Source organism: Monocercomonoides exilis, assembly GCF_001643675.1.
Source record: "Monocercomonoides exilis strain PA203 chromosome Unknown scaffold51-639645, whole genome shotgun sequence".
Taxonomy (NCBI): domain Eukaryota; phylum Preaxostyla; order Oxymonadida; family Polymastigidae; genus Monocercomonoides; species Monocercomonoides exilis.
Window position 1 is genome coordinate 613,684 of NW_027150596.1, and position 25,962 is coordinate 639,645.

The 25,962-nt window shown below is 43.2% G+C and overlaps 6 protein-coding genes across 6 annotated transcripts; 4 read left to right on the forward strand and 2 right to left on the reverse strand.

Moving 5' to 3' along the window:
* Window positions 1-464: 464 nt before the first annotated feature.
* Window positions 465-10,750, reverse strand: MONOS_3840 (uncharacterized protein; the record flags this gene model as incomplete). The annotated part of the gene is made up of 5 exons (XM_067873864.1): window positions 465-5,940; window positions 6,002-6,131; window positions 6,230-10,556; window positions 10,621-10,653; window positions 10,728-10,750. 5 exons carry the CDS (start codon window positions 10,748-10,750, stop codon window positions 653-655), a joined length of 9,801 nt encoding a protein of 3,266 aa, XP_067720858.1. The 3' UTR covers window positions 465-652.
* A 36-nt stretch (window positions 10,751-10,786) lies between these two features.
* MONOS_18180 (putative Ribosome biogenesis protein MAK21) lies at window positions 10,787-11,926 on the forward strand (the record flags this gene model as incomplete). The annotated part of the gene is made up of 1 exon (XM_067871174.1): window positions 10,787-11,926. Exon 1 carries the CDS (start codon window positions 10,808-10,810, stop codon window positions 11,924-11,926), a length of 1,119 nt encoding a protein of 372 aa, XP_067720859.1. The 5' UTR covers window positions 10,787-10,807.
* A 95-nt stretch (window positions 11,927-12,021) lies between these two features.
* Window positions 12,022-14,471, forward strand: MONOS_3839 (putative CCAAT-box-binding transcription factor; the record flags this gene model as incomplete). The annotated part of the gene is made up of 1 exon (XM_067873862.1): window positions 12,022-14,471. The coding sequence occupies one exon, from the start codon at window positions 12,022-12,024 to the stop codon at window positions 14,347-14,349; it is 2,328 nt and encodes a 775-aa protein (XP_067720860.1). The 3' UTR covers window positions 14,350-14,471.
* Window positions 14,472-16,270: 1,799 nt separating this feature from the next.
* Window positions 16,271-16,771, reverse strand: MONOS_16844 (Transport protein particle (TRAPP) component Trs23B; the record flags this gene model as incomplete). Its single annotated transcript, XM_067869712.1, has 2 exons — window positions 16,271-16,618; window positions 16,706-16,771. The coding sequence occupies 2 exons, from the start codon at window positions 16,769-16,771 to the stop codon at window positions 16,271-16,273; spliced, it is 414 nt and encodes a 137-aa protein (XP_067720861.1).
* A 152-nt stretch (window positions 16,772-16,923) lies between these two features.
* On the forward strand, window positions 16,924-17,694 carry MONOS_3837 (uncharacterized protein). The gene is made up of 2 exons (XM_067873860.1): window positions 16,924-17,243; window positions 17,307-17,694. The coding sequence occupies exons 1-2, from the start codon at window positions 16,952-16,954 to the stop codon at window positions 17,642-17,644; spliced, it is 630 nt and encodes a 209-aa protein (XP_067720862.1). The 5' UTR covers window positions 16,924-16,951; the 3' UTR covers window positions 17,645-17,694.
* A 479-nt stretch (window positions 17,695-18,173) lies between these two features.
* Window positions 18,174-25,935, forward strand: MONOS_18181 (uncharacterized protein; the record flags this gene model as incomplete). Its single annotated transcript, XM_067871175.1, has 7 exons — window positions 18,174-18,213; window positions 18,265-18,298; window positions 18,371-18,566; window positions 18,636-20,900; window positions 20,975-24,666; window positions 24,776-25,653; window positions 25,700-25,935. The coding sequence occupies 7 exons, from the start codon at window positions 18,174-18,176 to the stop codon at window positions 25,933-25,935; spliced, it is 7,341 nt and encodes a 2,446-aa protein (XP_067720863.1).
* Between the last annotated feature and the right edge of the window lie 27 nt (window positions 25,936-25,962).

Consider the following 25,962-nt stretch of genomic DNA (forward strand, 5'->3'; position numbering starts at 1 on the left):
TTTCAATATAACAGAATTTTTGAAATGAAAAAGATTTAATGATTTATTCCAAACTTTTTCTACAATCGAATAATTGTAATTCTGAAATTCTTGGGCAATATAAATTTAGAAATATAAAAAAGTTGAGAAAAATCTTTGAAGCAATGATAGGAACAAAACACATGAAGCAAATAATTTCGTACCAATTGTCTTTTCGTTTGATTGTTAAAAATTTTCTGTTGATTTTTTTGCTTGATAAATGATATCTGTTTTTTTTTTCCAATTGTTTTAAAATGGAGAAAATGAAGTGTTCGTTATGCATGTTTTTCATAAATATCAATTCCATTTCTTCACAATGATATTCACAATTAAGATATTACTCTCATAAATGAAGATTATATGAAAGATAATCTTTGAAATCTTGTTGGTTATTCTGTTGTGAGGAAGTTCTATTTCAAATTAGCTGTTTATAAAGGCCATAGAAGTTTATGGTAAATGCGTTTCCAATGTTCAAAATTGCAAATAATTAGAAAAATTATATGATTTGAAAAAACAAGCCAAACATTTAGACAAAACAAACAATTTATTCTGTACAATCAAACTAGAACAACAAAATGTCGAACAACATAAAATACAACAATGAAATAAAAAACATAAGAGAAACAATCTAATTTTACATCCATTTTTTGCTCTTTTGGAATCTTTCTTTCTCTCTCTCTTCTTCCATCCATTCTTCTTCCACCGGTCCGTTATGCTGATAACCCCACAGATAAAATCGTGTATACACAGAAAGATCGTAATATGAAATAGCTCGTTCTCCAGTTGCTCGAAGGAAAAGACTCATCTGCTGCAGAACTTCCTGGTCTGACCGCAGCATGTTGAATCCCAGACACTCCGCCACACTCAGCTCCACATCGATCATCTGAGAGACAGACACTTTGAATGCATGTGCAATTGGCTGTGTTGCAGCAATCACTGCACTTTTCGTGCCTTCATTGAACTTGGCTGCCAGAAACACACAGGCAGCAGCAGCCTGCTTCACATTCTTGTTGTTCACATACGACGGAAGAATCGGCCACACAAGTGAGAAAGGAGGGTTGAGAGTGGCAAGTGTAGATGGAGAACTAGTTTTCCCATCTGAAGGATTCAAAAAGACATGCATTGAAGAAGAACCTTCAACTGGAGAAGTGACTGAGTGTGAAGAAGGGAATCGGAGAGGAGAAAAGCTGGTGATGCTCTCCAGCTGTCTGGTTGGTATGCCAAAACGAGGCTCAATCAATGACTCAAAGTAGACAAGTGCTAGAGACAGTGTGGAAATGTCAAGAACAGACGTAAGCTTCAATATTTTTTCTTTCATCTTTGCTATTTTATGCGCAGTCAAGGATTGAGGAAGATGAGGAAAGCGAGAATGCATTAGTTTGTTGTGCTTTTCTTTTCCAGCGTGCGGAAGGATCGAAAGCGAGCTGGATTCAAATTGGAACTGCTGAGGAAGAACAGAAGCACAATCACAATGCATCGAAGGCTCTACACCACAGAACGAAGGAGGAAGCGGAGCAAAACCACCAGAAAAGGCAGAGTCATATGCGAATGGAGAATCAATTGGTGTGAATCCTCTGTATGATAACAGCTCGCTGCCAGAAGAATATCTTTCATCTGCATAAAATGAGGAGGAAAATTGCGACGGCGATTCAAATGGATAAAACATTTGTGACCTTTCCTTATTCTGTTGCTGCCTCAGTGACATCTTCATTGAAGACTCCATCTCAGTTGCAGCAACAACAGCACTGTTTCTTGTGAACACAGGTGCAATCAGCAGAAGAGCATAGCTCACACCTCCTCTGCTCAGCATCTTCCTCATCCATTGCTTGCTGGAGGCTGATGCAATGCGCATGTGTGATGGGTTGTATGGATTCACCATTGTCTTTTGGTGCTCTGGAGACATCATAAACTCAAACCACGACTTGTTCCAGCTGACAAGAGGAAGCGTGGGAGAAGGATTTGAATAAGCAGGTGAAAAAAGAGGGTGCAAAGGATCGCTGATGGTCGGCAGCAAAGAAGGATGAAAAGTCGAAACAGTCAGAGGATATGTGCCTTTGGAGAATGAGACATTCAAAGAAGCTGGCTGATTCATTTGATGAGCAAAAGGAGAATAGAATCTGCCAGGGCCACTCATCATTGGGTAACCTGTTTGATTATATCTCTTATCTTGTCTCACCCAGTTCATTTCTCTTCCTCCAAAATAGCCATTGGCTGTCAAATTAAAGTTCATTGCTCTTCCATATGGATCATATCTCAACCCTCCTCTCCTCTTTCTTTGATATCTTCCTCTACCTTTTCCTTCTTTTGATCGATCTTGTTGAGTACCTCTTTCATTCTCTTGGTCTCTTTCTCTATCTTTAGATGTCTCTTTTGCTTTCTCTTTGTCTGTTTTATCATTTCGCTTCCACAACCTCTCCACCTGCGCCACATCATTTATTTCCTTTTCCAGCATTTCATTGATGATCCACATCTGCACCGATGCAGCCACCACATCGTTGTTCACTTTCATTGAGAATCGAAGAGCACTCTTTATTTGAGCAAACTCTCTGTTGCATCCATCTTCTTCATCCTCTTTCATCAGAGCCTCAAAAGACTCACTGCTCATTTCGTCTTCATTTGAATTCTCCACCTGACTCTCTTTTGTTCCAGGCGATGGATTGCTGATGATCCTTCGCTGAATATCGCTGTCAGAATTAAGCATCACTCCATTCTCAAACTCCGCAGCATTATAAGCCCTCTGCTTCTTCTTCTGTGCCCTCAGCTTCTTTCTCTCTCTCTTCAAAGCTCTTCTTCTTTCTCTCTCAACTACTTTCCTTCTCCTCTCCATTTTCCTCAATCGCCTCTTCTCCTTTGTCAGCAGCCCTCCATCCTGAAATTCTGTGTCTGACCATCTGTGTGCCTGGTCTGTGCCTTCGCTCGTTGTGATGTCTGAGGAAGGCAGCTCAATTGTGCTCATGCTGATTTGCCCATCTGACTCAGCTGCTGCTGTTATTGATGAGTCAGATGCAGAGTCAGACGAGGAAGACAAATGAAGCGTAGATGAAGTCGATCTCCCCGAGTTATCTTCGCTTTGATCGCGATTCTTCTGAAAACTGTTACTTCTTGACTTCAGTGCAGGAGCAATACTCTCAATTCCATCGTTGTATTTATCCTTGACACACCAACCAGGAATGAACTGCTCTCCATTCCATCTACCTGAAAGAGACGCTGATTCAGCAATTTCTTTGCTTGCCTTCTTTTTCTCTTCCAAAAGCACCGACCGCAACGCCTGCTCCATCAGCTCTTCTTCATCTACTCCATCAAAATAGTCATCTTCTTCCTCCTCTGCATCTGTCTCAATCGTCCCATCAGCCTTCACAGAAGAGCTGCTGAAGTCATCCATTTGCTTCTGCGTGCTGTCTTCCTCTGTCTCTTCGACTTCTCTCTCATCCACATTCGAATCCCATTCCTCATTCTTTTGATCAGCACTCTCTGTTTTGTGATGGGCTTTATCTCTTTCTGTTGTAATCTTTTCATTCGACGATCTTTCACGTTGCTCATTCTGAATAGCCTTCTCCAATGAAAAGACAATCACACTTCCTTTTTTGTCTGAGGAAGAAGTGTTTGTCTGTGTCGATTTACGTGGTTCTTCAAAGACTTCCTCTTTCGCACTCTCGTTTGCATCAACCACAATTCTGATTGATTTCTTTCCTTCTTTCTCATCATCATCGGAATCTTCTTCTTTTGCGTTCCGACTATCATCTGAGTCATCATCATCTTTCACACTTTTTGAATAGCTTCTTCTCTCTCTGCTGTCTGATGCATTTGAATGGCGTGTCTTGGCTGAAGTGTGCTTGTGCCTTCTTCGATGTGTTGAATGCTTGTTGGATCTCTTTTTCTTCTCTGAAGACTTCGAAGAAGAGGAAGATGAAGAGGATGCTGAAGAATCTGAGGAAGAAGAAGAAGAAGTCGACGATGATGAGGCCTCTCGTTCTTTCTTCTTCTTTCTTTTGTTTCTTCTTTTGTTACTTCCTTCCGTCGATGAGTATTTGTTTGAAGCAGATCTTGACTTGGACTTTTGCCTTGTCTTCGATTTTGAAGAAGAAGAAGAAGAAGATTCAGAATTTGTGGATGTTTGTGAGTCAGAGACAGACACAGTTGTCTCAATTTCACTTTCATCTTCTGTTTTCTTTTCTTTCTCTGTCTCGCTTTCCCTTTCTCTTTCGCTCTCTCTCTTTTCGCTTCTTCCTCTCGTTCTCTTCCTCTGATGTGCAGTTTCCCTGTGTTGCCGATGCTTCTTCTTCTCCTCTTTCTTCTCATTTGAATGCGACCTCTTTCTCCTCTTTATGTTCGGCGAATTCACTCCAACCTGAAATTGCGTGTGAACTTTTGTGGCAAAATGCTGAGAAATAGAATAAGCTGCAATCGCCTCTTCTTCTCTTCTCTCTTCCCTCTCTCTTTCTCTCTCTCTTTCCCTGTCTCTTTCTTCTTCGTCTTCATTTTCTGAAGCAAACTTGTCTTCTCCTTTCTCTGCTCCTTTCTCTTCCTCCTTTCCTCTTTCATCATCATCCTTCTTTTCTGTCTCCAGCCTCACCACAACTGATGTTAGCAGCGCCGGAAACAGTGCTGCCTCTTCATTCTGCAGTGATGAATACACATCAGACGAGTGTGAGAAAGGAGTAGGTGTGACAGGCGGTGACAGAGATGAAGAGAACATCGAGGCAGGCGAGCTGGCAGGCGACAGCATCGGCTGCACATGAACACCTGAGGGAGGAGAGGCAGGGGCGAGGAAGATGTCTGAGTGAGAATCAGAACTCTGTGGCAGCTGTGGTTGATTGGCGATTGTGGGGGAGGAGCTGGTGGAAGAGCCGAGGGAAGGCGTGGGGGACATGACAGAGTGGATGGAGGAGGAAGCGAAACGAGAGCGGGAGGAAGTTGGAGAGTGTGATTCAGAGCTCGTTGAAGAGGAAGAAGAGCGGTGCCTGCGGAAGACGTGGGGCATCATGGGCGGTGTGGCTGAAGGGGAGACAGGGAACATCATTGAGCCGAATGAAGCACAGCTGGAGGAGTGGTGGGTGGTGGCACGGGAAGAGAAGGAGGAAGAGGAAGAGGAAGGAGAAGTTGAATGAGAGTGAGAGTGAGAGCGAGAACGGGAATGTGAATGGGAATGAGAACGTTTGGTGTTTGAGGGGGAGTTACTGCGAGAACGAGAATATTTGGAAGAGAAAGAAGAAGAATTAGAAGAGAAGGAAGGAGGAGAAGAAGAGGAAGAAGAGGATGAAGAAGTGGTAGAAGAATAAGAATTAGAGGCAGAATGGTAAGTAGTGCGAGATCTGTTGCTTCTGGAAGTAGATTGAGTATTGTGTCTGTGTCTGTGCACAGAAGAGTGACGATGGCGATGGCTGTGCTGAGAAGAGGAGCGAGCTCTGTCTGTTGAGTGGGAGACTGATAAATAAGAAGAGAAGGAACAAAGAGAAGAAGAAGAAGAAGAAGATGATGATGATGAGTGAGTGGAGGAAGAGGAAAGAGAGACAAGAGTGGAAGGAGAAGAAGGAGAAGATGCGTTATTGTTGTCATCGTTGTTGTTGTTGTTGTTGGAGGAGGAGGAGGAAAAAGAAGAAAGAGAGGCACTTTCATCAGACGAGGTGGATGAGAGTGTCAGTGTGGTTGTGTCAGAAGAGGAGTCATCGTCTTTCTTTGACGAAGAAACGGAGTTATGTTTTGATGAGGATGCTGAAGATGTTGAAACAGACACATTTCTCTTTGGAGATTCTGATTCCAAATGGCTTTTCTGTCTGTTTTTCGCTTTTCGATGCTTTCTTCTTCGTTTTCCTTTGAGCTCTTTCTTCTTCTGCTTCTGTTTTCTCTCTTGTTTCGTGCTGGCATGCGCAGTTGCTTCTTTGCTGTCTTCTTTTGAAGGTGAATTCGAACCAGAAAATGTTGCTTTGCCTTTTTCTTCTTCTTTTGCTCCTTCTTTTTCTCCTTCATCTTTATCATTCATTGCATTTCCCCCTTCGTCTTTCCCTTTCTTCGTTTTGTGGTGTTTCTTTCTTCTTCTCTGCCTTTCCATCTCTTTCTGTCTCTTTCTTATCTCTTTTCCTGTTCTCCTTTTCTTCTTCTTCTTCTTCTTCTTCCTTTTTGGTATATTTTCTTCTTCATTCGCTTTGTCTTCAGCTTCTTCTTTCACTTCGTCCTCTTTTTGATTAATTGACTTATTCTTCTTAGTTGACACGTCTTTGTCATTCTTTGCCTCTTTATTTGCTGATAAAACATTATCATTGCCAATGCTCTTCTCATTCACAGACACCCCTTCCTTTGCTTCAACTCCACTAACATCTTTCTCCCCTTCTTCTTTCCCCTTCAACATCTCATTCTTCTCATTCTTCTCTTTCTCTTCTCCTTCTTCTCTCTTCATCTGCTTTTCCTTCTCTTTTCCCCCAGCGGTGCAGGTGGTGACAGAAATAGAGGAGATGGCTGTGTTGCCTCCACCCACCGCCAGGGGACATGCTATAGAGCCATCCCCATCCTCAGCATCGCCTGCAGACTCTGCAGATGATGAAGGATGGGGCGCTGAAGATGATGATGAGGAAGAGGATGATGAAGAAGAAGAAATGACATTGTTAGTTGAATCTAATGAAGAAGGTGATGATGAAGCATTAGAATTGATAGAGATTTCTATATTCTTCTGTTGTATTCCATTTGTTCCGTTGTTTGCATTCGATTTTCTGTTTTGAGCAGATTTTTCTGAACGAGGCGAAGAATGTACAGAACGAGGGTGATATTTGGATGGCAGAGAAGAAATCAAAGAATTAAAGTGATGCATCATCTGAGCAGTGGGTGTGTTATGTGAAGGTGTTTGATGAGAAGAAGAAGAAGAAGAAGGTGATGATGATGATGATGAATTTGAAGAAGAAGAAGAAGCAACAAATGGATTCACATTCGAAAGAGTAGCAGTGTGAGTGGAGTGAGTGTGGCGATGGCGATGAGCATCAGCCTGCGAATACGAGTGATGTGTGCGATGATGATGAGGAAACGATGAGGAGGCAGAAGAACCAGAAGAATACGCAGAAGAGGAAGGAGAAGGAGAAGGAGAAAGAAAAGAGGTTGTTTGCAGAGGCTGATGCAGTTGCTGACGTTGATTCTGATGCTGATGCTGATGCGAATGAGGAAGAGGGAAAAGAGATGAGTCAGAGGCGACAGCACGTGAGGGAGTGTTGACAAGTGGATGGAAGATGTTAGATGAGCTGCCTGTTTTTTCTATTTGTTGATTCTCATTCTGCTCACACACAGACATCGCCCTGCCAACAGACAGCACATCAGAAGAAGGGAGGAAAGGAGCATCTGAAGTGATGTTAGCAGAAGAGGCAGCGACTGAAGAGACAGAAACAGATTGTGTTCTGCGCACTCTGCGTGAGTGAGAGTGTGAATGTGAATGCGAATGAGGCTGGGTCTCTTTTGAATAGAGCGTGTTGCGGTGTTGGTGGCGGTGAGGGCGTCTGTTGTCTAACGTGACTGAAGCGGAAGGAGGTGGGTAGTCAGCAACAGAATGGCTGGAGGAGAAGGAAGAGGCAGGAGGTGACAGATGACAAAACTGGATGTTGGCAAAGTTCTCAATTGTCATTCCTTTTGAAGCAGTTGAAGAAGAAGGAGAAGAAGCATCAGATGGTTTATTTGTCTGTGATGAGTGATGATTGTGATGCTCGTGTTTCCCTCTGCTGGAAGCATGTCCAGCTGTGTGTGAAGAGATGGGTTCGAAGTGCAGATTAAGTGACTGGTTGTTCGCGACAGATGGCAAATTGAATGTGAAAGGCGGAGAATGAGAAGAGATTGATGTGGAGTGCTTGCGAATTGTCGGGGGAAGAGGATGAGGAGGCGGAGAAGAAGAGCGGAGGAAGTTGTCAGCCTGCTGAGGAGGTGACATGCAGTTCATCAACAGAGGAGAAATGGCCTTTGAGTGAGTGAAGGAGTGAGAAGAGGACAAGTTTGAATGGCCAGCAGGGACGACAGGGAGTGTCTGTGTCCTCAGAGTGGAAGGGGCAGAGGAAGGGAGATAGTCAAATGGCAGTTTGTGAGGGGAGCTGCCTGCCATCTGCTCATATTGTGCAAGTGGTGACAGACGATGTGCTGAGGAAGACTTTAACTCGTTTGCAGGAGGAAGAAAGGGATTTCTTTCGCTTGCTGTTGAAATCGATGGGTCGCGGAAGATGGAGGCTGTCTCAGTGAGTGAGCGGGTGAGTGAGAAAGGAACGGTGACTAGCTTGTCTTTATCTTTGTCTTTTGATTCAGAAGAAGAAGAAGACGATGATGATGAAGCAGATGAATTTGAAGAAGCTTGTGGTGTGGTGATTGTTGCTGTTGATGTCAATGCAGCAGCAGCTGAAGGAGAAGATGATGGAGACAAAGAAGAGAAGTGAAGTGACCGTTCATCAGCGTTGTATTCAGCAAAGGCAGAAGGCGAAGGTGAAGGCGAAGGAGACAGCTGAGAAGGCAATGTTTGTGGCAAGACCTCAGAAAGGGGTGCTGGTGGAACAGGGAAATATCCTTTGTGTTCAGGTGGGGCAGTGTAAGATGGCTGAGGAATGTGTTCAGGCGAGTGATGAGAAGAAGGAGGTGAGTGTTTGTTTGGTGAGTGATCCAGATGAGAAGCAGATGAGGATGAAGTGTGGATCAAGTGGAGGAACGAGGGAGAAGACGAGCGAGGAGGCTGAGGGGCAGATGGGGATAAAGAGTCCTTGCAGAACTTGGGCGTGTCGAGGGGGTCAGCAGAAGGCAGCACCTGCGAATGAGAAGGGCTGACAGATGAATGTTGGTCAATATTTGTGTGTGGATGGAGCATCTGCACATTTGGTGAGGAGTCCTGATAGAAATGAGACACTTCCACATAATGCTTGGGGTCAGGGACGATGATGTCTGGCTGGGCAGTGATGACAGTCGGCTTCTCTTCGCTTTGAGACGAGGAAGAATAAGTCAGATGAGACGAGCGATACAATTTGGAGTGGCCTGAAGAAGAAGAAGAAGAAGAGGAGGAGGAGGAAGAAGAAGATGATGAATTGTTTGTTCCAATCATTTTGTTAGTGTTCAACGAGACAGGAGCAGAAACAGACAGAGGAGGATGAGGTGTGTCTGGCGTAGACAGCACACTCGATGCTGTTGACACAGGCGGAGGCGAATAACCCAGTTCATACGACAGCAGAGGGGGTGGCGGGATGGGCGGGGTGGATTGAGAAGGCTGTGGACAAGATTGGCTGAGCTCTGAACTGCTTGTCTTTTTGAAGGGAGAAGTTGTGCTTCTCAAAGAAGAATCTGAAGCTTCTGTGCTTTGCGTATCTTTATTTGCACTGTTTTCTTGTTCTTTTTCTTTTTGCCGCTCTTTTTGCTTCTCCTTCTCCTCTTTTTCTTTCTCTCTCTCCAATGCTAATTCTCTTCCCCTCCGGCGCATCTCAAACACCCCAGTTCTGGCTGAATAGTCTGCGCCATTATTTCCCACTCGGCCGTTCTTCTTCTTTTTCCCACTGTTTTCACCATCCATTTCGTTGTTCTCTGCATCCCTTTGCCTTTCAGCCTCAACAGCACTCACTCCCATCATCGCCTTTACTCGCTCTTTCTCACCGATGCCTGCTATTGTCTGCGACCGCCGCGTACGCCTCATTCGGAATACATTCCAAATGATGTCTTCGTTCTCTATCTTCATTGGCTCATTGTTTGTGGATGGAACACTGTCATTCTGTTTTTCTGATATTACTGAACTTTGCAATGGAGTTTGTTTATCAGATGTGGCATTTTCAGTAGAAGATGCTGTCGCTTCTTCTTTTTTTGATGAACCATTTTCTATTTTAGTATTTCCATTAATATCATTTAAAGGAGCAGTCTGTTGAGGCTTGCTCTCTGGCTTTGGTGCTTCTTCCTTAGAAATCACAATGTTATCTGTAATATTTGATTCCTTATTTTCAACTGAATCTTTCAATTGATTATCTTGTTGAGGTATCTTCGAAGGCAAATTTTCACCAAGGCGATTAATGCATTCATTAGAATCTTTTTCAACATTATCACTGGACTGCTTAACCATTATTTCTTTGTAATCCAGAACTTCTCCAGAAGTACGCTCATTTTCTTTTTTTGTTAATTCAACATTCTCTTTACGACTTTCTTGAATTTTTGATCCATTTTCTTTTTCTGTACTTGTTTCTTTTTTTAGAAGACGCTTTGCTGCAGGAGTTTTTCGTACGTTCAATCTATTAAGTTTTTCTCGAGCTCGTGTAGCATTTCTTTCATCTTTCTTTTTCTGCATTTCTTGCAACAACTGGTTTTTCCGTTTTTCGACTTTAGTCTGAAAAGCAACTTCAGCTTTTTGTTTCTCAAGGTTCAGCTTTAATCGCCGTTTTCGCTCTGTTTTTTCCCATTGCTTTTTCAAATCTGCCGGGGCAGGTCGAAGAATTGAATACTGCATATATGGCATGGTTGCTTCAGGGAATGGCAAATAAATAAATGTATCGACGAATGGGGAGCTTGATGAAAGCATGTCCCATTTCGGCAGACCTTTCAGCATACACGATTGAATACTTGAAATAAATAAATAACAATTCATTTATAAACAAAAAATTTTCAAAAAATTACTTATCAAACTTTGTGCTAGCTTGGAAACGATAATTTAATACTCTTGCAAATCAGTAAAATGATTTATGGGAAACCTCAAATCATTGTTTTTTGAAAATCATCAAAGCTGCAAAAACCCTATCACTAGGTCTTCATTCATTTTAATTTGTTTTTTCATTTGATAAAATGACCCATTTCATAAAGAAAATTTATATGAATGAGAGAAAATAAAGAAAAGAAATGGCTTAATGCATTAATACAGAAAGGTACAATAACAGATAAACTATCTGGATTAACTATTCTTGGACAGTCCGCTCGTGATGATGAAGAAGGTGCAAAGGCTGTCAAACAACTTATTTCAATGATGAAACGAACAGATAGAAGGATCAGTGGAATGGCTATGCAAAATCTTCTGCAATTATTTCAAGTGAATCTTCTTCCAAAGAACAAAGAACTTTCTGTAGATGATCCAAAAGATGCTATGATAAAAGAACTTTATGCATCATTTATTCGTGCTGTCAGCGAGAAAGCCAAAGACACTGTTCTTAATTCCAAAAACCATGCTATAAAAACATTAAGTGAGATGGCCATCATGCCTGAGCAGCGTCTTTCTGTCTTGTCAGAACTCGTTAACAAACTCGGAGATAATGTGAAAAGTGCTGCTTCACTGACTTCGCATCTCATTATTATTTTATCAAAACGAAGGCCCGCTATAAAGCTATTGATTGTGGAGGAAATAGAAAGGTTGGTTTATCGTCCAAATATTTCTCAAAGAGCTCAATTCTACGGAATTGTGGCATTGAATGGATTCACATTAGATCCTGCTAAAGATGCTTCAGTTGCGAATCAAATGCTTAAATTGTATTTTTCGCTGTTTGACGACATTTTCAAAAGAAATGAAGCGCGCCATGCTGCAAAGCTTGAAGAATCAAAGAAGAAGAAAAAGAATCGCTGGTCACAAACGAAGGAACACGGAAAGAGAGGAAGAAAAGGAAAACTACTACAGAAAAAGAAGGAGATGCTCGACGAAGCAGAATCCACAGAACAGCGCCTTCTGTTTGCGGTACTGAGTGGAATAGGACGTGTGATGAACATCGCTGGAGCTGAAAATGCAGCTAAGTTTGAGTCACATCTTAATTCGCTCTTTCGTGCATCTCATTCGCATTCATTCGCTTCATCGCTTCGTGCAATGCTTCTGCTGCATCGCCTGCTGAGCGTTCAGGGCATCCTTCCAGACAGATATTACAACGCGTTGTACGAAAAGCTCTCCGACCCAGAGATGCTCGTGGAGAAAAGCCAGCATCCTCTCTTTTGGGTTTGGTATTCAAATCTTTAGAGGCGGATAGTGTGGATGAGAGGGTGTGCGCCTTCATCAAGCGGTTGCTGGGTGTATGCTTAGTGGCTCAACCTTCGTTTGTGTGCGCCTCGCTAATGGTTGTGGGAGAGCTGTGCTGCAAAAGGAAGGCGCTGCTGCACACGATGGTGTGCGAAGAGACAGCAACAACAATCAATCCTGCACTGATGCCCCATGCCATTGCTCAATCGTTGCTCAATAAACAAGGATCACAAGCGAATGGATTAAAGATGAATATGAAAGGAATGATGATTGTTAATCCCAAGTTCCTGAGGAGAGACGGAGATGCAGAAAGTGGGAACAAAACAGAGGAAAAGTGGAAACTGTTGAAAAGCAAAGAAGAACTCGAGAAAGAAAAGCAGGAGAAGAAGAAAGAATGGATCGAGAAATTGTATGGGAAGAAAGTGAAAGATGAAGGCAGTGATGCTGAAGAGCCAAAGATGACCTCCTTCGCTGCTCCATCAGCACCTTTGGCATCATCATCAGCGTTGCTTGCTTTGGACGATGATGAAGATGAGCACTTTGTTGATGCACCAGACATTGATGAAGAAGATATAGAAGCCGAAATCAAGAAAAGAGAGGAAGCAGCGAGTGAAGGTTCATCTGGACAAACAATCTGTCCAAATTCAGAAATGAAAGCAGAAAAATGTGACTGTGGGCCTCTTCCTTCATCATCATCATCATCATCTTCTTCTTCTTCTTCTTCCTCTTCATCTTCTGGAAAGTTGCCAACCAATCCGCTCATTTCAGCAGGTGGGTCTTCCGTTTACAATCCCTTCAAATTCAATCCTCGTTTTTCGCATGCTGATTTGTCTGCTTTCTGGGAGCTACAGATGCTTTCACTCCATTATCACCCATCAGTCGCGTTTCTGGCTAACAAAATTCTTCGAATGGGAAAACATTTGAAGAAGAAATACGATGAGCTCAGAAAGAAATCTGGCTTGATTGAAGAAGAAGAGGAGGAAAAGAAAGAGAAAAAAGAGAAAGAGAAAGAAGAAGCTGAAACCGAAGCGGAAGAAGAGTCGTGGGAAGTGCATTATGCAGGCGATCCATTTTATGATTTTTCGCTAACTGCATTTTTGACAAGGTTTGCTTTCAAACGTCCGAAGATGACAAAAGAGCAGATGGTTGAAAAAGAAAAAGAGCAGAAGATGATGCGAAAGAAAGCGTTGATGGAAAGCAGGAAAGGAGAAAGAGAAGAATACGAAGATAGCAGTGCAGAGGAAGAAGAAGACGAAGAAGATGAGAAAGAGAAGAAGCAGATGCAAGGCGACGATGATGCTGCATTCAAAGCATCTGACCTCCTGCCTCCTTCTTCTACCAGCACAAAAGAAGCCTTTTCATCTTCGTTATATCGGATGGGTTCTGTTGCCTTTGCTGAGCAAAAAGAAGAGAACATCGCTCCACATGAACGCTTCTTCTTCAAATACTTCTCTGGAAATCCAGCTGTATCAAAGAAGAAGATGAAGCAGGAGGAGAAGAGGAAGGAGAAAGAGAAAGAGAAGCGGAGGTCAGAGAAGATGAAAGAAAGAGGCGAGGAAGACGATGGATTCCCGGGCTTTGGCGACTCAGAGGAAAGCGAGAATGGATTTGAAGACGATGAGTTGGATGACTATTTGATTAAACTCGAGGAGCAAGCACTTAACAAAAAGAAGGACAAATCCCAAGATGATGACGACGACGAAGGAAGCGATGGCGAAGAAGGAGAAGGCAAAGGAAAGAAGAAGAGAAAGTTTGATGTGGATGAAGATGAAGATTCAGAACTGGAGGAAGCACTGAAAAGAGAATTTGCGAATGATAGCGATGACGAGGAGGAGGAAGATGAAGGAAACGAAGAGGATGAAGAGGATGAAGATGGTGTTCATGTGGAGGATCCATTTGGAGAAATGAAAAAATCGAAGAAGAAGAAGAGATTCGAAGAAGAAGAAGATGAGGATGAGGATGAAAGCGAAGAAATGGAAGGGATGGACGATGAGATGGAAGATGACTATGATGATTACGACAATCTGGAAGACGATGAAAGCCTGAATGACATGGAAGATGAGGTGTGGAGCGAGTCAGATGAAGAAGTGAAACAGATAGAAGAGGAAGAAAAACGAAAACGAAAAGGAGGAAGAAGCAAGGAATATAACGAAGATGGGTATGGAAGAGAGGAAAGAACAGTGAAGAGAAGGAAAATGGATGATGATGATGCACAGTTTGACAGGAAGGAGAGCAGAATATTGAAAAAGAAGTTGCCATCACTAGTGTCGGCAGATGATCTGGATGATCTTGTGGAAAGCACACTTCACGAAGAGAAGATTAGACAGGAGAAGAGAATGAGAGAAAGAGAGAGAAAGCAGGGTGGAAAAGCCACTTCATTTCCGATGAAGCCAAAAGGAAGAGTGGGAAAGAGGATGCACTAAAAGGTTAATTGCAAAAAAAGAAGAAAAAAAATATTTCTTGCACTTCACCCCCTTTTTTAATTCGTAAAATAAAAACACTTCATTACATATAAAAGAACTGAATAAAGTTAAAATTTGTGAAATGATTATTTTTTTTAGTAAAGAAACACTCCATTTCCCCCTTTCCAAACGATACAACATAAATGCAAACAGGAACAAAGTGAAGTGAATTATTCGAAGTGATTAGTATCCCTGCCTCATCCTCACAGTCTATGCGGATGCTCCTTTGCATGGACATAAGAGGAGAAAGATGTCGACTGGCAGAAAGATGAAATGGATCGGAGCTTTTCATCCTGCACGAGTGTTGCGAGGATCTGGTTGTCAAATATCTTTCGCTCAATCCACTCAATCACAGCACCAAACAGAATGAAGATGGCAATGTACTGTATCCACGCAAACTTCAGTACTTCAAATAAAGATGGAGTGTAGCTAGAAAGCACATTGAGTCGATGAATACAAGATTTTGATTTATGAAATGCAAAAGAAAGGTTTGATGAGAGGAAATTTTTAAGAAAAATCGAAAAAAAAAAAACGTTACAAAAATGACAAAGGAAATATTAGAAACACTAACCGCACTTTCTGTGGGACAATGTTTATTACCAGATGGATGTCGAAGCATGACGTGCTTGCTGCTGGAAGCCATTCAGGAGGATAAGGAGAAGACAGCACAGCGGATTCTGAATGAATTTTTAAATTAAGTTGAAAAGCAGTTGTCATTACAATATGAAAAAGAAATTAGAAAAATGGAAAAGAACATGCCATCATCAGTAACCACTCGATGTACAAAATACTCAGTTGTCATGTTCTTGAATGGAATAACAAGCTAAAAAATACAAAATTTGCATTTTGAGAGATAAAAAATGATTTTTCCATAAAAAATTCACAATCAAAAGATATCAAACTGAAGTATTGAGAAGCAGTGGGACCTTCAATAATGGACGCATTCGAAGTGGTCTGTTTTGGGATAAAACAATTTTTCCCTTAAAATGAGCGCGAAATATTTTCAGAAATGCAATGGAGCAATTGTAAAATCACACCTCTGAAACAAGTGCATTTCCTCCAACAGAACCAATATGAGACAGGTACACAAAGGATTCCAATGTCAATGGAATTGGATCCTATCATGATAATTTTCACGTTATAAATAGTAAACAAAACATATTCAAAAAGAATTTCTGCACAATCCATACAATTAGCTGGTATTGAGGAAAATACATGAATTTGGCCGAAATGATTGTGTCGGCTGTCTGAAGGCAAGACCTCACATTCAAAGTTATTTGATTAGCTCTTCCATCTTTGTTGAAATCCTCAACCTTCTCTTTAAAAGTGGTGGTCATATCGTTTGTTCCAAGTATTTTTTGCACGGCTAATATGCTGCTGTCTGTGTGGTCACCAGAAACACCACCAAGCGAAATAATAAATTTTCCAGTTGATGTCACATGTGGACGTTCAGTGTATTCACGCTCACGAACCCAAAATGCTAAAATAATAATTGCACGCAATGAGAGTTAAGATATTTAAAAATGCAACAGGCGCGATAGAGCAAAGACAAACAATGTGTTGCAAAGCAGACAACAAATGGGAGCACTATTTTGCATATTAAAAAAAATAGATCGATTAGACCTATCAATGAAAATCGTCCAGCAATAAATTGGCGATAAACTGGCCTTCGAAAGATTGGGCCAGACATTTTTTTCAAAAACAAATATTTATCAAATAAATATGGGAAATGATTTCACAAACATTCGTGAAGGTAAAATTTATTGTTAAAAATCGAATCATTTGCATCTGCGTTAATGCATACAAAAACGGAAAACAAAAATGAGGGTGATTTCGAAGTGAAGATAAATGAAATGATTTAATGACAAGGAAAAGAAAAAACTTATGAAGAAAATTCTTTCATAATTTTTGAATCAAACAACGCATTTTTAATAGGCTGGTTAAAAGCATAAAACGGGTTTTTGCAGACATAATCAGAAAACAGAACATAAACTCTAGCTAACATTTTTTGCACATTTGGTGTTCCAAGTTCTGTGATTGCAAGGAATTTAATTCCTGTTGGGCTTTTTAAGCATTGAATGGTAAAATTATCAGTTTCAATAGATTCAATTCCAGACGAGGCATGAGGAATTGGAGATAATTCAGCGGATATTGCATATTGACTGTGAAAGAAGCCTGCAAGCTGGAGGGCACTGTCTTCATTTGCTAATTTGCAATCCGGAGCAAGGTCCTGGAATAACGCATTTATAACGTCCAAAGAATCAAATAATTAATCAATTAAATAATTTCAACATAACAAAATAAAACTTTACAAAACTTTCTTGTATATTAAACCTCCACTGGGGGAGATAATCCATAGACTTAGAAGGCCAGTTTTGGACATCACTGCACCAAAAAAATGAAAATGAAATTCTTTGGATTTCAATATGGGTAAAACTATCTGAAATATTGGAACAAAAATTCATCATTCACGCTTGTGGCAAGAACATGAACATTATGATATTATTAAGCAATTAATAAGATCCTTCCCAGTATAGAATATGAACAAAAAGAAACTCAAAAAATGAGCGATGAAAATACGGACACAGGAAAGTTTGAAATGCTTACAAATTCGACAGTTATAAGGGTTGCTAGAGAAACAGCGTGTTCAGAAGATCCAAATGTTAGAATGGCGGGACCAGCAGTTATGCTTTTGAATAAAGCTGCAACAACATTTATTCATTATCTGACGGCAACTGCACAAGAAATCACTGCTAAAAAAGGAAGAAGCACCATGGGCTACACAGATATTGTGGAGGCGATAGGAGAGATGGGAATGACACATCTGCTCGATGAATTACAGCCATTTATTCAAGGTTTATCTTTTTTGTTTTTCGTGCTCATAATTTTTCCGATTTGTTGCTTACTACATTAAAAAGAAATCGTTGAATCAAAAAGAAAGCCAAACCCAACATCACCCCCTCTTTCACCAACCATCCCTTCATTCGATAATGCTGAAAACGAACAAGAGCAACCAACTGTCGAACAGCAGGAGCCAATCGAAGAAGCAACAGAAAATTCATCTATACCTGAAATTCTTTCAGAAGAAATAGATCCGGTAGACGTTGATGCGGGAGTGGCGGGTGATGATAATGAAGAAGAAGAAAATCAAGAGGATCTTGAAAAGGAGTTTAATGAAGAAGATGACGAAGGAAAGTCAAACGAACTTGCGTTGAATGTTGAACGCATAATACAAAACGAAATATTAAAATCTTAAGAAATGCTTTGTTTTATTTTAAAATTTATAAATGAAATATAAATATTTTCGAAATGCTTGAATTGGTTTTTTTCAATAATGCGTGATCGCAACAAAATAATAAATAACAAATAATAGATGTGCTTTGAAATTTGCATAAATCGAAGTCACATTTTCTGTACACTCAACGAGCAAGATGTTGAATGACTAAATTACATAAAAATAACACGAAGAAAAAGAATAAAAATAAAATGATTATTCTCTATCTGAAATATTTGATTAAACCTCTTGAAGTTCGCTTTTTGTACATAATTTTGTGGCCGCACTCTTTGCAAGACACAGGCTGACCTAAAGGAACATATGTTTCCACACCGCAATCTTGAATGAGAAACAAATAATATCAACAAAAATATAACAATCAAATCAATGCTGCATTAATAAACCTCCACAAATATATGGTACAGATTTTTTCTCTGCTGGTTGAGCTGGTTGTGCAGATTGCATTTGTTATTTAAATCACTATGGGAACGAATATTGAAAAATATAAAGTATGGCAGAAAAAACGTTTGATGATAAACTCCCTGGTCAAGGTTTGTACAGCTTTTATTACAGCTGAATTCACATTGTCTATTAATAACTAGCCAACGGCCATTCGTCCTTTACTGGACGATCCCTGTTTGAAATTTATTTCAGTTTTAATATATTTTATTAATGTTTAAATTTTTCCACTTTTAATATTGTAGCAAGTTTTGATTTGACTTTTGAGGGTCAACAACTCGTTGATTCTCAAACGAAACCTCTTAGTTTTGCGGTTGTTGGTCCATCTCTGTCGGGGAAAACCACTCTTGCAAAGTTAATTGCACGCTCTTTCGGCAGTGTATTCATTTCACCCGAAACCGCTGTACGTTCGTGTATTCGAAGAAAAAATGAAATTGGAAGAAAAGTTTGCTGATTTTCATTTTTTTCTAAATTCAAAGATTGTTTTTGAAATGATGGAAAAAATTTTTTTTAGATTTCATCTGTTTTAAGTTCAGGACAAGCGATTGATGATGCTCTTGTTTTAGAAGCAGTTAATGCAATGCTAAAGCTGGAAGAAGTCGCATTTCGAGGATATGTCCTTGATGGACTTCCAACAACAATTGAACAATCAAAGTTTCTTTTCAGCCAGAAATTTGATTCAGCACAAGTTCAATCTCCAAACAAAGGGTCAAAAACAACTTCACATCAATTGTCATCTCAACAACGCACTTCATCTCCTTCTCAGCTTAGACCACTTTCACCATCACGTTCTTCTTCTGCATCTTCAAGTGCAAGACGACCTTCTTCTCCCTCAAGGCCATTAACACCACCAATGCGTCTTGGATCTCCATTTGGTCAGCGACCATCTACACCACGCAACGATGGTTCCAGTCAAGCACGCCTTCCTCCTCTCGCAGGTACCACTTCATCCTCCTCACCTTCTGCTCCAGAAGTTCGAAGCTCAACGCCAAGTCACATTCCGCCATATCCTTCCAGTGCTATCTGTCCATTCGAAACAGTCGCTGAACAGAAAGTGCGAATGGAGGCAGAGCAGTATGAGCGCGAGGCAGAAGAGAGGCGGGAAGAGAGGGAGGCAGTGGAGAAGTACTGCGAGCGGCAGGATGCGCTGCGAGCAGAAGTTCTTCCGCCAGATGTGTTTATTGTGTTGGAGGTGTCGAAGGAGACGCAGAACGAGAGGAGGCAGAAGCTGTGGATCAACCCAGTGACGCTTCGAACACACTCGATCTGCATCGAAGACGATGTGGTTGCGAAAATGATGGGCAAAAGAGAGAAGAGAAGGAGGTTTGGCGATGGCTCGTCTGCAATCACTGCGAGTGGATTTGATGGCATGATGTATGGGAAGATGGCAGGAGACGAAGGAAGAGAGGACAGTTGGAGGAGGATTGGACGAGTGGGCAGAGGAAGCGAAGAAGGGAAAGAAGCTGAAGAGACAATGCAGGAGAGAGACGAGGCATCAGAACGACTGCGAAGAGCGAAGGAATTTCTGATGGCTCATTTGCCACCGAAGGAAGGAGAGGAAGAAGGGAAAGAAGAAGGTGAAGGAAGAGAAGAAGGTGAGGAAGGAGAAGAAGTTGAAGATGAAGCAACCAAAAGAAGAAGAAAAGCAGCTGAAGATCCTCTTTCGTATTTGTATGACCTGAACGAAGAGGAAGGAGAAGAAGGAGAAAATGGAGAAGATGATGAAAGAGGGCAGAGGATAAGGCTGCGTGCAATAAAGGAGAAGGAAAAGAAGATGATGAAAGGGTTGTATCGGATTGTGCCACATCCACATTACGGCGGAGGTGTTGGAAGAGCGTTTGGAGAGGCGTCTGTTTTGGAAGATGGAGAAGAGGAAGGGAAAGAAGGTGGAGATGAAGAGGAAGAGGAAGATTTGCTGAAAGAGGAGGAAGATGATTTGGGGTTGTTGGGACCAGTAGAAGAAGGAGAAGAAGGAGGAGGTGAAGACGAAGAGCCACTGACTGCTGCAGAGAGAGAAGAGAAGATAAGAGAAAAGAGGCAGATCTTAGATTCTCTGAGTGAAGAAGACGCACAGCTGCTGGCAGCGGTGCATTTGGTGCCTATCTGCAGCTGCCATGATCGCGTTGTGGTGGATGGAAGGGGAGAGGCATCGCTTGGAGGAGAAGAAAGAGCCGGGAGAGGAGTTGGATGCACAGGGCTGATGCAGAGGGAGGTGAGGCATGCGATTGGGAAGGACGGGGAAGACTGCACAGCACTCAGGGCATTCACGAGAGAGGCAAGAAGGATGGTGCTGGGGCTGGTGTTGGACGAGGAGACGATGGTGGCCGAGGGAGAGGAGGAAGGAGAAGGAGGAGAAGGAGGAGAAGAAGAGGCAATAGAAGCGAATGATGAGGAGCTGTTTGGTGAGGAGGAGCTGCAGCAGATGGAAGCTGATGAAGCGTTGATTGCATCTGTGGGAGAGGAAGAGGCAGACGAGGCTGAGGAGGATGAAGAAGAAGAGATTGAACCGATTTACAAGCCACGTCCACCAAAGGAAAAGAAACAAAGACAGAGGAGAATGAGGGAAGAGGAAGGTGAAGAGGAAGGAGAGGAGGAGGAGGAAGAGGAAGAAGGAGATGAAGAGGATGAAGAAGAGCTTGAGCGAGACTATGAGAAAGAGAACGAGATTCGTGAAGAGCGGAGGAAGCAGCGGCAGAAAGAGAAAGAAGAACAGCAGATGCAAAAAGCGAAGGAAGTGGAAGAGGCGAAGAAGAGGCAGAAGGCGCGGGAGCATCGGAGAGTGTGTTGGGTGACGCTGCAGATGAAGAAAGAGAAGAAGAGACAAGAAAGGACTCGATTCTGATGATTGTGAAGAGAGAATTCAGAGAAATCGAAGAGGAGACAGAGAAGGAAAGCAAAGCAGCAATGAAAGTGATGGGGATTGATGCAGTGTCGATTGGGAAGAAAGAGAAGATGGCTGAGAAGAGGAAGAAGGAGAGAGAAAGAAAGTGGAAGAAGAAGGAGAAGGAAGTGGCAGCTGTTGGAGATGATGTTGTAGCAGCTTTGAGAGGAGAAGGGAAGAAGAGAAAGAGGAGGAGAAAAGGAGAAGGGGAAGAAGGGGAAGGAGAGGAAGAAGAAGGAGAAGAGGAGGATGAAGGTGAAGAGCAAAACGGAGAAGAAGAAGAAGAAGGAAAAGAAGCAGAAGAGGAAGAGCTGAATGGAGACGAAGAAGAAAACGAAGAGGAGAAAGAGAATGAGGAAGGAGAAGAAGGTGAAGGCGAAGAAGGAGAGGAAAGTGTTGATACATCTGTCATTTCTGATCCGAAGCTGTTCAACTGGCCTGTTCATGAGATGCTTGTGGAGAGCGATCGATGGCTATTCCCGTTGGAAAGAGCAGACGAGGTGGCAAAGGCGAAAAGGACTGCATCTGCAATGATGGCATATCATATAGGAAGTGCTGCTTCTTCTGCTTCTGCTTCGTCTTCTGCTTCAGCCTCTTCTTCATCTTCAGCTTCATCTTCGTCTTCTCTTCTATCTTCATCAAGACATCTTTCTTCAGTTCATTCAGAATCTGCCTCATCATCCTCCTCATCATCATCCTTCCATGACCCCTTCGATCTCTCTTCCCTCGAGCCTCTTCTCTCCTTCTATGCTCCTCGAAAGGGTATTTCTGATCCAACCACAGATGGCACTCCAACGACAGCACAGGTGATGAACTACGAAGCTGTCTCTGGATCAGCTGCAGTTGTGGCTGTGGACTTCCCTCAGAAGGGCAAAGAGGGAGAGATCAAAGAAAAAGGGAAGGAAAAAGAAGGAGAGAGGAAAATGGTGAGTCAGATTCAATCATCATCATCATCTTCTTCTTCTTCTTCCTCATTGTCATCATCTTCTTCTTCAATGCCACCAATTCGTTTATCCTCTCCATCTTCTGCATCTCGTTCACTTCTTGCCTCCCAATCTATTCGTCGTCCATCTTCTCCTTCTTCTCCTTCTTCTACCAGTCGTGCAATCACTCAGCCACTTTATTCAACATTCCAGTCATCTTCCACTTCATCTGGCACTTCTGTCTCTTGCTCATTCACTCCTTCACATTCATCTTCATCTCAATCATCATCATCTTCCTCCTCCTCCTCTTCTTCTTCTTCTTCTCTTTCTCTTCTTGATGCTCCTCCACTCCCACCCAAACACCCCCTCCCTCCTCCTCTCGTCAACCCTCGTCCAAAGCATCTCCTCCGCCTCTCTTCTTCTCATTCTCCCTCTGAACTTCTATCACAACTAGCCACATCTATTCAGGACACTCTTCCTCTTCCCCCAGCCTATCCACTCCCTCCCTCCGCTGCCTCTTCCTTTACTCCTCTTTCCTCCTCCATCTCTCTCCACTCTCTTTCTCAACCACCTCTGTGCCCTTCTCCTTTGGATCCCATCAACCGCATCCCTCTCCTCTCCTCTTTAACTGTACCACTTATGCCCCCACAGCTCCTGTTCCCTCTTCCCAGAGACAGATGGGCGAATCCTCACACTGGAGCACCACTGCCACCGCATCCAACAGGAAACAGAGTGGATGTGAGTGAAGTGGAAGAGCTGAAGGAGAAGAAGAGGAAGATGGAAGAATGGGAAAAGAAGCATCAAAGTGAGGTGGAAGAATATGAGGATGCGTTTGTGATTGAAGACTATGAGGAAGAGATAGAAGTGAAGGAGAAGGTTGTGAAGGAGAAAGCGAAAAGGGCTGAAGAAGAGGGTGAAAATGGTGCTGAACAAAATGAGGCAAATGAGAAAGGAGAGGAAGATGAGAATGCTCCAATGCCATTGAACAGAGAAGGAGAGGAAGAAGAAGGAAATGGAGAAGAAGGGAAAGAGGAAGGAAGAATGAACGAAGGAGAAGCAGAAGAAGAAGGCAATGAAAACGAGGAAGGAGAAGGTGAAGAAGGAGAAGAAGAAGGAAAAGGAGAGGACGAAGAGCCAGAGGAAGAATACATCACAGTGATGAAGACAGTCAAAAGACAGCGTCTTCTTCACAAAAATCCACCAAGAGAGCCAACGCCATTCAACGAGCTGAAGGAGAGATGGAGCAAGATGGTGGATGTGTTCAAGACAGACAAGGAAATAGAGAAGGAGCAGGCAGAGCAGAAGAAGAGGAAAGAGAAACAAAGAGAAGATTTGAGGCTGATGATTGCATTGGCCGAGAGGAGGCAGCAGGCAGCTCCGTCTGCTGTGCTGGAAAGAAGAATTGGGCGTCTGCAGAAGCAGCTGCGGAAGTTGGAGAGGGAGATGAAGCGGGAAGCAACAGACGACTCGAAGGAGGAAGTGAATGAGATGGCGAGTTATTTCACAAGGAGATCAGAAGAAGGCGAAAGAGAGGCTGAGGAAGGGGAGATGCAAGTGAACGGGCACTGGACAGAAGCTGAGCTGAATGCGGTGGAGACAGAAGAGGAGAAAGCAGACTGGGAGAAGCGGCTGGTCAGTGTGGAGTTTGTGAACCACATTCCACCAACAGACAATTCTCTTGATGAAAGTGCTGTGCTGGACTCTCTGAGCGAAGTGGCACGCACACACCTGGGGGGACTGCAGGTGCATCCATTCTACAGACACTTCTGCCCTGTCCATTGGGCACTCCACAGACACGACAAGAGAGGAGGAGGAGAAAGAGGAGGAGGAATTGAGCATCCGAAGCTGGTGAGGGGAAGCTTGCAGAACGCAGTGGGGTATCGTGGGTACATCTTCCTTTTGTCTTCGAGAAGAAGAGCGCGGTTGTTCGTGGCCAATCCACGCAGATTCTTGAGAGTTGGCCCGCCGCTTCCAGAAGACTGCCCAGATGAGCCGGTGGAGAAGGGGAAGGACGGAAATGCAGATGAGGAAGAAGAGGATGAAGATATCAATGCAACAGATGGGAATGGCTCTTCAGGGTTGGAAGCAAATGATGATGAGGAAGAAGAGGAAGAGGAGGAGGAAGGAGCAGAGAATGAAAGAGAAGAAGGAATGGCAGGTGGAGAAGGAGAAATGAACGAAGGAGAGAATGAAGGAGCAGACGGCGCTGAAGGCGCAGACGGCACAGCTAATCTTTCAAATAGCTCACCGATTAGCAAAAAGAAAGAGAAAGAAGCAGTTCCTCTGCCACCCGTGAGCATTCCGCTGAGCAAGACGCCTGTTGAGAAGAGCGGACTTCGTGTTATTGTTGTTGGGCCACCCTTGTCAGGAAAATCGACTGTGGCGCATGTTCTGTCACGAGTACTCAATCTACGTGTGATTGATGTGGAAGACCTGCCTCCAACCGCATCGAAGCAGATTGCACTGGACGAGGCGAAGGAGATTGTGAGTGGCGGATCTATTTCAGCAGACACATTGGCTGCGCATATTGCAGAGTCATGTAGAGCAGCTGATCCAACACCAGACGATGAAGAAGGAGAAGGAGAAGGAGACAAAAGTGTGGAAGAGGAAAAGAAGAAATTAACTGGAAAAGAACAAAAAGAGAAGCAAACAGAAATGCATCTAACAGCACTGTATACACCACCTGATCCATATGCACTGGCAGCGAAAGCAGCAGAAGCGGCAAAGGCAACAGCTTCAGCGTTACTTTTGAAGTGACAGCTGCCTCGCAAAAGGGGAAGAAAGGGAAGAAAGGCAGTGAGAAGGAGAAGAGCGGAGCAAGTGGAAGCAAAAATGATGGAGACAAGAAAGGGAAAAGAAAGAAGACTCCAAAACAGCCGGAAAGAAGAGCACAAAAGACGAAAAGAAAGGAAAAGGCTCCAACCAAAAGGGGAAGAAAGACACATCCAACAGCGATGCCACAGTCGAAGGAGAAAGTGGCGCAGATGCAGAGATAGAGCCGATGCCGTATGCTGCGAGTCTGCCCTTTGCGAAGGGAGACTACCGTGGGTGGGTGCTCGACGGCTTCCCCGCGACGAAAGAGCAGGCAGCAGCGCTGCTGCGGTGTGGAGTGCAGCCAGATGTGGTTGTGGTGCTTGGGGCAAGTGATACGGATGAAGCACCGGCGGAGGCAGTGCAGGAGATCCAGCTGTCACTGAGGGCAGCACGAGTGGTGGAGGCAGTGAGGAAGGAAGGCATGGGGAGAAGGGAAGTTTTGAGGGAGAAAGAGGAGATGAAGATGAGTGGAGCGAAGAGATGGGTGTGCACCCAGCAATTGTGGGGAGAGTTGTTCAAAAGGAGAGTGCAAAAGTGCTGCATCTGCTGTCGAAGGACGATGCAGAATATGCCAATGCTGCAGAAGACGATGAAAATGAGGAGGAGAACGAAGAAAGAGAAGGTGAAGGAGAAGGAGAAGATGGAGATGGTGATGAAGCTGACAATGATAATACCGATCAAACAGAACCACTTCCAAAAGAAACTAAAGATACTTCCAATCCCGGACTGTTTCGCCCGCATTGTGAAAGTGCCATATACTCTTCCAATGCACCTGTCACACGGGAGAGTGCTGCAATCTGTGTGTCCTGTGTTCCCAGAGCAGAAAGGATGGAAAGCTACGACGATGTCCTGCCCACTCTTTGGCTGGTCGCGGCACTTCTGCCCAGTCACATTCAAGGAAGAGAAGCGCACTGGTGGTGGGGGACAGCCAGTTCTGCATCTACCGCATGCTACTTGCAGGGGCGGAGCAGCAGGCGCGATTTATGGATGCTCCTTTCTATTATGCAGAAGGAGGGCCAGGCTGTGTGCCTCTGAGATGTGTGGTGGTTGGGTCGCACGGAGCAGGGAAGACAACAGCAGCAGAGATGATAGCGAAGCAGTGTGTGCGGGTGATTGGAAGGAAAGAGGTGATGATGTGGAAGAAAGAAGAGGAGATGCAGCAGAAACGAGAGCAGAGCTGGCGGCGGCTGGAATGAAAGCAGAGAATTTAGCAGAAAGAAAGG